The 12,785-nt window shown below is 36.1% G+C and overlaps 2 protein-coding genes across 5 annotated transcripts in view; both read left to right on the top strand.

Moving 5' to 3' along the window:
* Positions 1 to 1,279: 1,279 nt before the first annotated feature.
* Positions 1,280 to 3,911, top strand: LOC127502872 (cytochrome c oxidase assembly factor 7). Its single transcript, XM_051876300.1, has 3 exons — positions 1,280 to 1,685; positions 1,768 to 1,908; positions 3,335 to 3,911. Exons 1-3 carry the CDS (start codon positions 1,580 to 1,582, stop codon positions 3,775 to 3,777), a joined length of 690 nt encoding a protein of 229 aa, XP_051732260.1. The 5' UTR covers positions 1,280 to 1,579; the 3' UTR covers positions 3,778 to 3,911.
* A 1,483-nt stretch (positions 3,912 to 5,394) lies between these two features.
* Positions 5,395 to 12,785, top strand: part of ralgps2 (Ral GEF with PH domain and SH3 binding motif 2) — a 144,352-nt gene continuing 136,961 nt past the window's right edge. For all 4 annotated transcript variants that reach the window (XM_051873911.1, XM_051873910.1, XM_051873912.1 and 1 more), the window contains exon 1: positions 5,395 to 5,572. The gene's annotated coding sequence lies outside the window, so the exon portion shown is untranslated. The remainder of the gene's footprint in view (positions 5,573 to 12,785) is intronic.

The following is a 12,785-nucleotide window of genomic DNA, read 5'->3' as shown; positions in this document are numbered from 1 at the left end:
ACCTGTTTTTTAACTGATTATTTTTAAAAAATTGATTTTTGTTTTATTTTAATTTTAGAATGTATGTCAATCATATACAATATTATTGAATAGTTATTAAATTGTGTATATACATTCAAAAATTTTGTTATGAAATTATATATATATATATATATATATATATATATATATAGGCGATTATAAATGTATTTACTACCTATTTTCTTTGTCAAAATTCATAAAAAAATTGTTTTAAATTAAAAAAAGAAATAAAAAATAATATTGTTTGGTGGTTATTTGGTAGTATTCCAAATATTCCAAAATTCAACTAGGCCTATATATATAAATATATACACACACTATATATATCAGTTATATACTATATATATCAGTTATATACTATATATATATATATATATATATATATATATATATATATATATATATATATATATATAATGTTATATAAAATGTTAATGTTATATAAAATGTTAATGTTTAATGAATATTAAAAATTTAATCAACATCAAATTTACATGAAATGTATAATAACAAAACATTTTAGAATGTAATCTGGTAGTGTACGTTTTTTATTGAACATAAACAAAATATACATTTCTAATGGCATTTGTAACTTTAAACAACAACAACAAAAACAGTATAAATCAAGGCACACAAATAAACACAGGGGTCTTTTCATTCATCTCCCAGAGATCCAAAGTGTAACATCCCAACAAATCTGCAGGCCTGTTTACACTAAATATCTTTTAGAAGAAAAGAAAATCACTTTTAAATACAGATAAGTAAGTTTTTGTCTTCTTCATTCACTTACAAATATGGATTAAGAATTAACCCAGACTCATCATTACATTAATGAAAAATTCTGCATCATTCCGAATACGTCATGGCTTCGCTTTAGGAGTTTTGTGGTTCTTTATGTTTACGATTCTGCTTTTGTAGTTATGAAAGGATTTATATTTATGTTTTTTCTTTTCTATTTAAATTAGTAAGCAAAACACAGCATGGGGTTTTATTTTATGCTCTTCTCATTTTGTAAATGTAGTTTTTGATTAAAATAATTAAGTCAACGATCATTTGTGATAGTTATGATATTCGTTCGACATTTTATTTATTAATAATTTAATTTAGATATTATTTTTTAGGTACATTTTATATAGATAAATGTTATGTTACACTTTATGGAAATTTGAATATACAAATGTGGTTGTGAACTATATTATAAAAAGGAATAGCACACCAGCATACTACTTTTAATATTCCTGTCACGATGAGACAAGACAGTGGGCGGGGCCTACGGAAGCCCGTTGGTGACTGAGCGAAGTAGGAAGCGCCGGTCTTTCTGTGCATGTGTAGCGTTAGCACGTTTTGCTGTAACGGTTTCATAATTGTGAATATCTGATAACGCATGTCTAAATTGAACTAAACGAATTTCTATGTTTTAGACTCACGCATTTATTATGCCTTTATGCTATTCATTACTCTGTAAGTTCTTGCACAACTAGTCAGTGACCAAGGTCAAAAGTTGCTTGACGTGAGACATTCAACTGCTGTATGTAAGTGGTCGGAAATCTATTAACACATGGCCGGCTTAATTAACTTTGAGGACGAACAGGAGGTCAAGCAGTTTCTGGACAATTTAGGAGTGGAGTACAGCTATCAGTGTCACCGGGAGAAAGACCCTGAAGGTTGGTGGAGCGCTGTCCCTCTCGTGCTGGTGCTGAACTGCTTCCATAGCAGGACCATACCTTTGTTTCTTCTGTTTACTAGGGTGTCAGAGGTTAGCAGACTACTTGGAGGGTGTGAAGAAGAACTATGAGTCCACAGCCCAGGTTCTCAAGCACAACTGCGAGGTGAATGGCCATGGAGAGAGCTGCTATAAGCTCGGGGCTTACCATGTCACCGGCAAAGGTAAAGGCAGTAGAAGTTAGGAAAAATCCCACCCACCGTCCGACGAATGAATATTTTTTAATATTATAATACTGAATAAAAACGTTTATTGTTACGCTTGTTTATATTGCCAATAAATAGTCACATTTTTAGAAATTCTAATTGCATAATTGACTTTGTTGTTATTTTGACTCAATTCTAATAGGATCAAAGAACTTCCTTGTGGATAAACTGAAATTCCCATTAGTTCATTCTTTTCAGAATTTTAGTTCATCCATTAAGATCTTTTTTTTGCTTTTTAAAGGACTCTTGTTTGATATCCTTACGATTTGATCCAAAATATTTTAGAATATTTTAGATATTTTAGTTATTATTCCTTAGTTGTTTTTGACAAAAGCAAATCTGTAGTTTATCATTTATCATTACCATTTATCATTGTTCAGTTTTTTAACTGATTATTTTTGAAAATCGTTTTTTAATGTTTTATTTTATTTTTTAAAATATATGTAAATCCTATAAAATATTATTAAATAGTATATATAAATTAAATATTTAATTTTTGTTATAATATATATATATATATATATATATATATATATATATATATATATAGATAGATAGATAGATAGATAGATAGATATTTTGTCAAACTTCATAAAGAAATTATTTGAAATCATTACAAAAAATTATATGAATATATGTGAATAATATATAATATAATATTATTATATTAATAATATAATATCATTAATATATGAATGAATTATATGAATTATTTGAAGATTCAATATTAAAATAATTATTAATAATGTTATATAAAATGTTAGTGATTAATGCAGTTTACACTGTAGAACAAAACGTCTAAGTATCGTTAATTTATGTTTATGTTTACCACAGGCCTTAATTTACTCATAAACTTAAATATATGTATATATATATATATATATATATTAAAAATAAAAAGAATGTATGGAATTATAAAATGTATTTACTACATATTTTCTTTGTCAAAATTCATTTATAATATGAAATCAATAATTAAAAAAAAAATTATCAGTATTACAAATATTCCAAAATTCAGCTATAAATTAAATATTAATTATGTGAATATATGTGAATAATATATTACATAATATAATATTCTTATATTAATATTTTATTTTATATATTTATGTAAAGTAATTGTTAATAATGTTAATGTTATATAAAATGTTAGTGATTAATGCAGTTTACATTGTAGAACAAAACATCCAAGTATCATTAAGTTATGTTATTTTACTCATAAATTGATATATATATATATATATATATATATATATAACCCATAGGAAAGTCTCGAGGGACCCAGTGGAGAATTAGTTTTCTGGGTTTTGACGACCGCAGCACTTTATTGGCAACAGCTTCCTCAGCTGACATTTTAACAGCTGACAACTTCTTATGACATCAGGTGGTGTGACGGAGTGTTTAAAGACGGCGTACTCCTGCTTTATGAAGGCATGCAATGCCAAAGGGAAGAAGTCGGTGGATGCTTGTCACAACGTAGCTCTGCTTGCCCATGACGGGAGAGGCGTGGAGGGGGGTACTGACGCAGTGGTGGCTCGACAGTATTACGAGAAGGCGTGTGAAGGAGGCTTCGCCCCCAGCTGTTTCAACCTGAGCGCCCTTTTCATCCAGGGATCTCCAGGGGTGGACAAAAACATGTCATTGGCTCTAAAGTACGCCCTGCGATCCTGTGAGCTGGGACACGTATGGGGCTGCTCCAATGCCAGCCGCATGTACAAACTGGGAGATGGGACGGAGAAGGATGATCAGAAAGCAGAGGAGCTGAAGAACAGGGCTAGGGAACTTCACGGACAGCAGAAAGAAAGGCAGCTGAAATTTGGGGAGTGAGATAACGTCATAACAATGACAGTTTTAAACCAAACTCAATTATTCTGCCTTGTTTTGATATCACGGATATAAAAGCAGCATAAATAATGTTAATAAACATATTCTTTGATACTGTTCTGTCATAACTGATTAAAGTCTGAGGGTGATTTTGTTCATCTAGGTTGATGTTGATATAAAACTCAGCTTTTATTTATTTTACCAGGTGCTGTTGTAAAAATGACCACTAGATGGAAGCATACTCAAGCTAAATTGAATATGCACGATAATACCGTTTCTGGCAAACTGCTCTTCTTTTACAGATTGCAATGAACATTAATTTCTTCACTGTCACAGATTAAACCAATATCCACTTCATTCCGTTTAATTTATTCGACATAAATGGAATACTGCATATAAAATGGCTTTTGTATTGATTTTAGTATTATATGTGCCAAGATTAGAGTTGTTCAAACTTTCACTTCTGTTTTTTAATTTACCCCTCTTTGCCTCCTTTTAACAGTAATATATGTATGTGTATCCGCTACATGTGAACAAAACACCAGTTATCATTGTTTACAGCATTGCTATTCAGTGTAATCCAACTCCCGAACGAATGACCCTGATGAACCGATTCTTTTCAGTGAATCAGAAACATTCAACGTGACCAGTGTCGTCTGATTCCCGAACAAATGATTCTGATGAACCGGTTCTTTTCAGTGAATTAGAAACATTCAGCGCGAGCAGTGACATTTGATTCCCGAACACCTGACTCTGATGAACCGGTTCTTTTTTAGCAAATCAGAAACATTCAGCGCGACCAGTGGCATTTGATTCCCGAGGAAATGACTCTTATGAACCGGTTCTTTTCAGTGATTCAAAAACACAGCGCGACCAGTGTAGTCTGATTCCCAAACAAATGACTCTTATGAACCGGTTCTTTTCAGTGATTCAAAAACACAGCGCGACCAGTGTAGTCTGATTCCCAAACAAATGACTCTTATGAACCGGTTCTTTTCAGTAAATTAAAAAACATAGCGACCTTAGTCTGATTTCCGAAGATTTTCTAGTTCTTTTTAGTGAATCAAATCGATGTCACTGTAGTTTTAATCCGTTGTATAAAACGAATGAATGGGTGAATTAAATTCAGATTATAAGTTTTGTTATTTAATATAGTTTTTAATAAATATATTCATGAATTTTTGCTGCCTCTAAAATGTCTGAAAACTCAACAAAAGTCTGTGTAAACACCTTTGACAAGTACTTTAAATACTTCTGATATAATTTCTTATATATCTCTAAAATTATCCCATAATTTGGCAACCGACTCCTTGGTGCAGAAAATAAAATATTGTTGCATCTAATATTTCTTTCTTAAAAGTATTCAAAACAATAAATTATGAAATCGTTAAATCATATATTGCCAGCAGCTACACATATGATGCCCAGACGGCTCTGGCTCAGACAGTCTTCACCTCCAATGACACTGCAGCAGCAGATGCAGACCGAAGCCGCGCCCTTTCTCAGCTCTTCTCCAATAACACAGCAGAAGCATCAGATTGAGCCAGTATCCCCCGCCCACTTTACTCTCTCCTCCAATAACACTGCAGCAGTAACAGACCGAGCCCGTAGCCCCGCCTGCTGTCGGATCAACGGACACACACACACACACACACATTTGCCGCTCCTGCTGGAACATTACAGGCGCGCGGCTGTTGTTGCTTTATATTGTTTATATTAGTTTGCTGGAACATCTCGTGCAGCACGGAGTAACGGTCGCAGCATCCCCGCGCAGGAGTGAAGCACGGAACGTGAAGCGGTGAGTTTGACGCCTTTTAGTTGCTGGTGATGCGCAGTGTGTGGTTATGAGCGAGATGTTAGCTAACAGGCTACAGCAGCAGCACGCCTATGATGAGATTAATAGCGACTGGAGCCGCTCTGACCGGCGACATGCTGTTAACGGACTGAAGATGCGACTGTTTAGGAGGGAATTCATGTGCATGTGTGTGTCATGCGCTGGCTGCGTGGAGTTGGCCGACTTTTGCAGGATCAACCCACGGTTCTTCTGATAACAGGCTACGCTTTTGCTGCTGGTGTACGTGTGTGTGTAATAATCTGCAGGATTAAGTTTATTCTCGTGGTTGATGGAGGTGGATCACTGCAGGATAACGGTTGTTTGTCTGGAGAGGGGTTCACGTGCCCCCCACCTCACTCTGAATCGGGGTGTGTCACACACTCTCACACACACACTAACGGAGGTTAATTCACTCCCTTGCTTCTGAATAAGCTCATATCTTACAAAATAGTTAATATTGTCTCCCAAAATACCATAGTTATCACATTTACTACTTCAGAAGAGTCATTGGTCACTACTGTCATCACGAAAAAGATAAACAAAATTCTGACACTGTTTTAAACAGATCCCATGATGTTTATGTTGAATGATTTTGCTGTAGTTGCTATTGTATTTTGGTTGTAACTATGGTTACCATGATCAATTTTAAGGCAGTACGTTTTTGTGTGGACAATTTTTGCAGATCATTTCAAATCAAAATAAAAAAAAAAAAATGCCACAAAAACAGAGGTAAAATCAAGTTTTAGGACTGGGTATTGACACATATTTTACATCTCTAATTATGTAAACTGTTAATGCTGTAACAACAGAGCCCAAACTATTACATTTTATTGCTATTTATTTTTAAATATAATAATCAACACGCAAAAACTGAGCTTGAACTGAATCGCTACAGCTATATGTCATGCCACATTAAAGGGGACCTATTATGCAAAATTCACTTTTGCATGGTGTTTGGACATAAATGTGTGTTGGCAGTGTGTTCACAACCACCCTATAATGACAAAAATCCAACCACTCCATCATTACACTGTTTTTTTTAATCCCAATAAATCATAAGTAGTGTCTCTGAACAAACCATTTCCAGATCCCTGGCAGTGTGACGTCACATTAGCCACAGGCCCCGCCCACGAATGTTGATAGACACTGCCGTTTTAACATAGAACCCGCCTGAGCGAGTTCACAGCCAGTTGTACACAGTCCGCCATTGCTGCACTGACGAGAACGTCTCCCAAGTGTTTTAGGTGTTCTGTAGCTGGATGGATTAATCCACATAGCTCTCTCCATTTACTCCCGAAATCTGAGCCACTGAACACGAGGTGGATTAATTTTGTTTTCGAAGAAAATGCTACCTCAACACTACCGAAATTCGTTTATGTCTGCGCGAATCATTTCACACCGGACTTCTTTGTGAATGCATGCCAATACAAAGGGACAATACAAAACAGAGGTTGTGCTAAAAAGTTGTTACTCAAGGATAGATCGGTACAAACTGTTCATGATCCAGCTTACAGTCTCCAGAGTGATACTGGATATGGCAGTAATGAAGGTGAGAGCACTTTATTACAGTTCATCGGAGTTGATTTACGGATATAAAGTTTACCAGTTTATTAAGCACCACCTGAAAAGGCATAAGGTCTTTATATATTTGTTTACAGTTAGTTGTAACGAGTGTTTCTGTGTACTTCGCTGTGTTGATGATAATGCAAGGGAGAGAGAGAGAGTTTATGGATATTTTAATGCACACTTGCACTGTGTTTTATTGAGCTCTTACAGTGATTTTCTAGAGTGAAAACAGACGCTTCATATTTTTTGTGAAGTACAATAACTTTTATAAAAGTCATCGGTAAACAGGCTTGTACTAATATAGTGGATAAAAACAAGAAGACAATATAAGTTATAACCATAATTAAACGAAACTATACCTGTTCTATCTGCATGCAGCATATATTCGCAGTTTCTGACATTATAATGCGTCCTGACTGACTCCTGACACCGGAGAATCAGCTCTTGAAGCTCCACCCTCTTAGGCCGAGCACAGCAGCTCATTTGCATTTAACACTAAAACGGCGCGTTTTTGCTCATCCCCAAAAAGTGGCAATTTTAACATGCTATAAAAAATGATCTGTGGGGTATTTTGAGCTAAAACTTTACATACACACTCTGGGGACATCAGAGACTTATTTTAAATCTTGTAAAATGGGTAATAGTTCCCCTTTAAAGAGCGTGAAAATGCCATTTATAGACCCTTTTCACATTTCCGGGTTTCTCAGAAGTGGAAATCATTATAGTTGGGTAAACTTTTGTAGCAGTGAATGAGAGACTTCGTTAAATATATTTTTTGTTTCCATTTGCACAAATAGCAAAAGAAAAACTCCACAATAGTGTTTTCATAACTTTCAAAAAGAGTGAAAAAATAGAGTTATTGATCACGGCAGTCAGAAGAGAGAAAGATGTAATTTTTACCATCACTTCCATAGCTGCTGTATTAGAAACATATTATCAAATCAACTAATCGATATTGTCAACCCAGCCCTAATAGGTGTTAATTATAAGTTTGTTACAAAAGCATCTGATGCCCAAGATGTCACTATATGTTCTGAGCCACAGTGAATGTGTTTATACTGACTATGCTGATAGTTTGTATAGGCCTAAAAGTTGCCGGTGTTGTGCCAAATTCTGACCCCCGCCAAATTATTACCCCCCTAGTATTGGTAGGTTTAGGATTAGGCAAACAGGTAGCGACTTCAACGAGGGTGGTAATAATTTGGCAGGGAGTCGAAATTGAAACACCGGTCAATAGCACTAAATCCATTCAGAGTCTTTCTGCAGTAAACTCAAGCTAAAAGACGTTAATTACGTCTGGCTCAGCTCTTATTGATCATGTATGGAAATGAGGCAGCCTTTCAGGCACCTTCTGTTTGAATAGAGCACTGTTATATGATGAATTCTCCCTAAATCAAAGTCATGTAAAGTAGCCTAAAACTGTAATGATCAAAAGAGAATAAAGCCATTAAAATGTGGCTTAAATACTGGGCAGTCAAGGGTTGAGGATTTTGATGGGTTAGGACTAAATCAAATGGTTCTGAACATTTATTTATGTACCGAATGAACTGGTGTGTGTTGTTCAGGCTCTTGATGCATAAATGATCTGTTAAAATACTTAGTTGCTGTCAGAAATTTTAAGTGCAAATCTTAGTTCAAACATATGTTGCATTCTCAGCATTGCCACTAGAGGCACTGTCGCAGTTATTAGCGACAAAATCTTCTACTTATAAAGAACAGAACATTATCGTCAAATGTGGATGCTAATATCATTGTCATTATAGTTATCGTTCCTGTTGTGAACCTTTAAAAGTTAGTTCACCCTGAAATGAAAATTCTGTCATTAATTATTCACCCTCATGTCATTCCAAACTTGTAAGACTTTCGTTCATCGTCGGAACACAAATGAAAATCTTTTTGATGTAATCTGAGAGATTTCTGTCTCTCCATTGCCTGCCTTTGCAACGAACACTTTGACGCTTCAAAAAAATCATAACTAGTCCATATGAATTGACTGATTTAGTCCATATTTTCTTGATCGCTTTTTATGTTGAAAATATTTAATTTAGACTTTTACTCACATGTAAACATTCATCAGCGAACATAAGCAGAAGCTCAACCGAACATGAATAATGCACAAGAAGAAACCTCTTCCGGAAGCTCAAATGTGCTGCGTAACACACGAGAATGAACCTCATTGGTTATGCAGCACATTTGATCTTCCGGAAGAGGTTTGTTCTTTTGCATTATTCATGTTCGGTTGAGCTTCTGCTTATGTTCGCTAGCTCTTGAGTACTGAGGTTTGTTGCCGCCACAGAAGCGCAAGAACAGCTTTATCCATTGCGCTCGTGTCTTGTGTCTTTTGTGGGGTCTTGTGCATTCTAAAAATGCAGCACTCAACTTAAAGTTAGGGTAGACAATTTCGGAGCAGCTAGCAATAGCAAGCTAGCTTTGAAAGATATATAAAAATAACGACTTTATTCAACAAATTTGTCTGTCCCCTGTCATTCTCATATGCTGTTTACGCAGTGCAGCACTTCCAGGTTCTACATCAGAACGCCGGCTCGGTATTGGCCGACGCTGTTCACGTGAGCAGCACGATGCGTGAGTGTGATGCTGACACAGAAGCTGGCCAATACTGAGTTAGCGTTCTGACGTAGAACCTGGAAGCGCTGAACGTAAACAGCGTAGGAGAATGACAGGGGAGAGACAAATTTGTTGAATAAAGTCGTTATTTTTGTTTTGTTTTTGCGCACAAAAAGTATTCTTGTCACTTCATAACATTAAGGTTGAACCACTGTAGTCACATGAACTATTTTAACAATAGCCGCTTTTCCACCGTCGGGCCGAACGGTTCTTAGAATGGTAAGGAACGGTTCCAGTTGTGTTTCCACTTGAGCCTGGTTCGGCACGGCATGATTACAAACCGTTTTCGGCTCGGAATTCTCGGCACGGTTGTCTAATCCGTGAAGTGACGTAGCCGCTCATGTCTGTTGCTTGGCTACCAGTTTCTCTGTTGCTGGCTAAACGCTCTATTTGAGTGACGTAAACAAATTAATAATAAAATTAAAAGAAATATTTGATCATTCTCCATAAAGCATTGTTATTTACATCTCATATCATCAGTAAACCGTTGCGTTACCAAGGCAACGACTGACTCTTTTGTATTACATTCCAAAGAGCGGCTGTTATCAGCCCCACAGTGGAAAATGAAACCGTAACCGTACCAGCTGGCCCGGATCGGCACTGAATGGAACGGTTACGCAATGAGAACCGTTTAGCCTGATGGTGGAAAAGCGGCTAATGTCTTTAGTACCTTTCTGGATCTTGAATGTGGTAATTTCGTTACTTTACTGGGGGGATTAAAAAAAAAAAAAACATCTTGGATTTCATCAAAAATATCTTAATTTGTGTTCTGAAGATGAATGAAAGTCTTACGGGTTTGTAACGACATGAGTGTGAGTAATTAATGACAGAAATTTAATTTTTGGGTGAACTAACCCTTTAAATAACCTCATGTCTCAAAACATTACAATAATAATGAATGTAAACAACTTACAGAGTTGTAGAGTCTGAGGACTCGGGTTGCCGTCTCTAAATTACGGTTACACATAAGTTCTGTGTTTTGGTTCAGGAGGAACTGTAAAAGGCGGCTGCTGTTTGTTTGTGGCGCTCAGTGACTGTCTGTCTACAACTCTGCATAGCCTCATTGAATGTGCTGATGACAGGTGATGTCTGTGCGAACAGGGCGCACGGAGGTATGGAAATACATACGCTGACAGGCATTCGGACTGAATGCAATGATTTGACGAAAATATTTTTGGTCCTGAGACTTCCGCAAAAGATATATGTACATTTTTAATATTTAGACCACTTCTATCATTGATTGCTATCAGGATGTGAAGTGAGTTTCAACCAGAATAACAAAAAGTGTTTATGAAAAAAATGGCCTACCCTACCTTTTAAAGTAAGTTCAACTTTTAAAAAACACGTCTCTAGACCTTGCACTTTTTTTTCCCATTCCACTGACCTGCGTCTCATGATTTTTAACAGCAAAAATATGTTCTGTGTGAACTGGCCGTATAATGTGACCATGGTATGCAATGCGTTTGCCAAACACCTGCATAGAGTGTTTCTAGTCTAAAGATTCAAGAAGAAGTGTAAATGTCTTTGAGTCTCTCTGTTAATCAGATCACAAATATGCAAAGGTTCAATTTCCTTTGTTAAATGTAGCTTTGGTTTAATGAAACGAGTTAAAGTTGAAGCGAGCATCTGCTATTGCTTTAATCTCCATAAACACCCTCACTCTGTTGCTTTCCTTCTCTCTTTCTGAATGTCTGAGCGCTTCCTGTCTCTAAATAAGAAAGCTTTGTCCTTTTCAAACTACTGCAAGGCAGATCCTGGTGCTGCTTAGAGCTGAAACGCTGCTCCAGTGCAGCTGTTTCTTATGGCTGCACAGGTGGGATTCCTTTCTCTTTCTGCCTGTTGATCTCTACCTTCATTTCTGACTTCACTTTGTTTCTAGATCTTTATAGCCTGGGGCCAGTGTGAGGGAGTTTTGGGTAGGGATGCACAATATATTATAATGTTCATATTTTATCATTATTTTTGGCAGTAGTAGTAGTATTTTAATTTTACTGTGTCAGTCAGGATAGAATATTGGCTGCCTCTTTCTGCCTAGTTATAAGTTTTAGATTAGTTTCACCATTATTAGCACTAATCAAAATAATCGGTAACACTTTTAGTATAGGGAACATGTATTCACTATTAACTACGACTTTTCCCTCAATAAACTCCTAATTTACTGCTTATTAATAGTTAGTAAGTTAGTTGTTAAGTTCAGGTATTGGGTAGGATTAAGAATGTAGAATAAGGTCATGCAGAATAAGGCATTAATATGTGCTTATTAACTACTAATAAGCAGCTAATATTCTAGTAATATGCATGCTAATAAGCAACTAGTTAAAAGACCCTAAAATAAAGTGTTACCAAATAATCTTAATAAAATAAACTTTTTAAAGACCCCAGAGCACTATAATAATTGATAGAATACTTAATGGCACTTTTCCACTGCGTGGTACGACTCGGCTCGGCTCGCTTTACTTTGTCGTCAAGTCATAGCCAATAGCCTATTGTATTAAATAGCCTGAAAAGCACTTCCTCTTTAATAACATTTGATTTTGGCCAAATTAAAGAAAAAACTGAGTGCCCACACAGCTACAGTAAACTGTAAGTTGATGAACACATAATGCGATGCACTTACTGTCTCGGATGCGGCCGTTCTAATGACGGACAAAATGTTCTGAAATTGTCCAAAATATGCTGGTCAGAATCTCCATTTGATCTTGATTTTGGTGAAATGTTAATATTAAAGGGTTAGTTCACCCAGAAATGAAAATTCTGTCATTAATTACTCACCCTCATGTCGTTCCACACCCGTAAGACCTTCGTTCATCTTCAGAACACAAATTAAGATATTTTTTATAAAATCCGATGGCTCAGTGAGGCCCAGAGTCCTGCACGGGTCCATTTTTGGAGCCCCGCCCCCGCCCGTACCCGCAAAGTTCAGCACCAGATCCGACCCGTCACCCGTGATAATATCAAAATTAAATCCGCACCCGCCCAGACCCGT

The sequence above is a fragment of the Ctenopharyngodon idella genome, chromosome 20 (genome assembly GCF_019924925.1).
Source record: "Ctenopharyngodon idella isolate HZGC_01 chromosome 20, HZGC01, whole genome shotgun sequence".
In the NCBI taxonomy this organism is placed as follows: Eukaryota; Metazoa; Chordata; class Actinopteri; order Cypriniformes; family Xenocyprididae; genus Ctenopharyngodon; species Ctenopharyngodon idella.
This window is presented reverse-complemented; position numbering and strand designations above follow the sequence as displayed.

Bases quoted from the DNA above. Each gene is read 5' to 3' on its own strand.
- LOC127502872 (XM_051876300.1), top strand. From the start codon at position 1,580: ATGGCCGGCTTAATTAACTTTGAGGACGAACAGGAGGTCAAGCAGTTT. The intron at 1,686-1,767 runs GTTGGTGGAGCG...TCTGTTTACTAG, and splicing joins CCGGGAGAAAGACCCTGAAG to GGTGTCAGAGGTTAGCAGAC. The intron at 1,909-3,334 runs GTAAAGGCAGTA...TTATGACATCAG, and splicing joins TTACCATGTCACCGGCAAAG to GTGGTGTGACGGAGTGTTTA.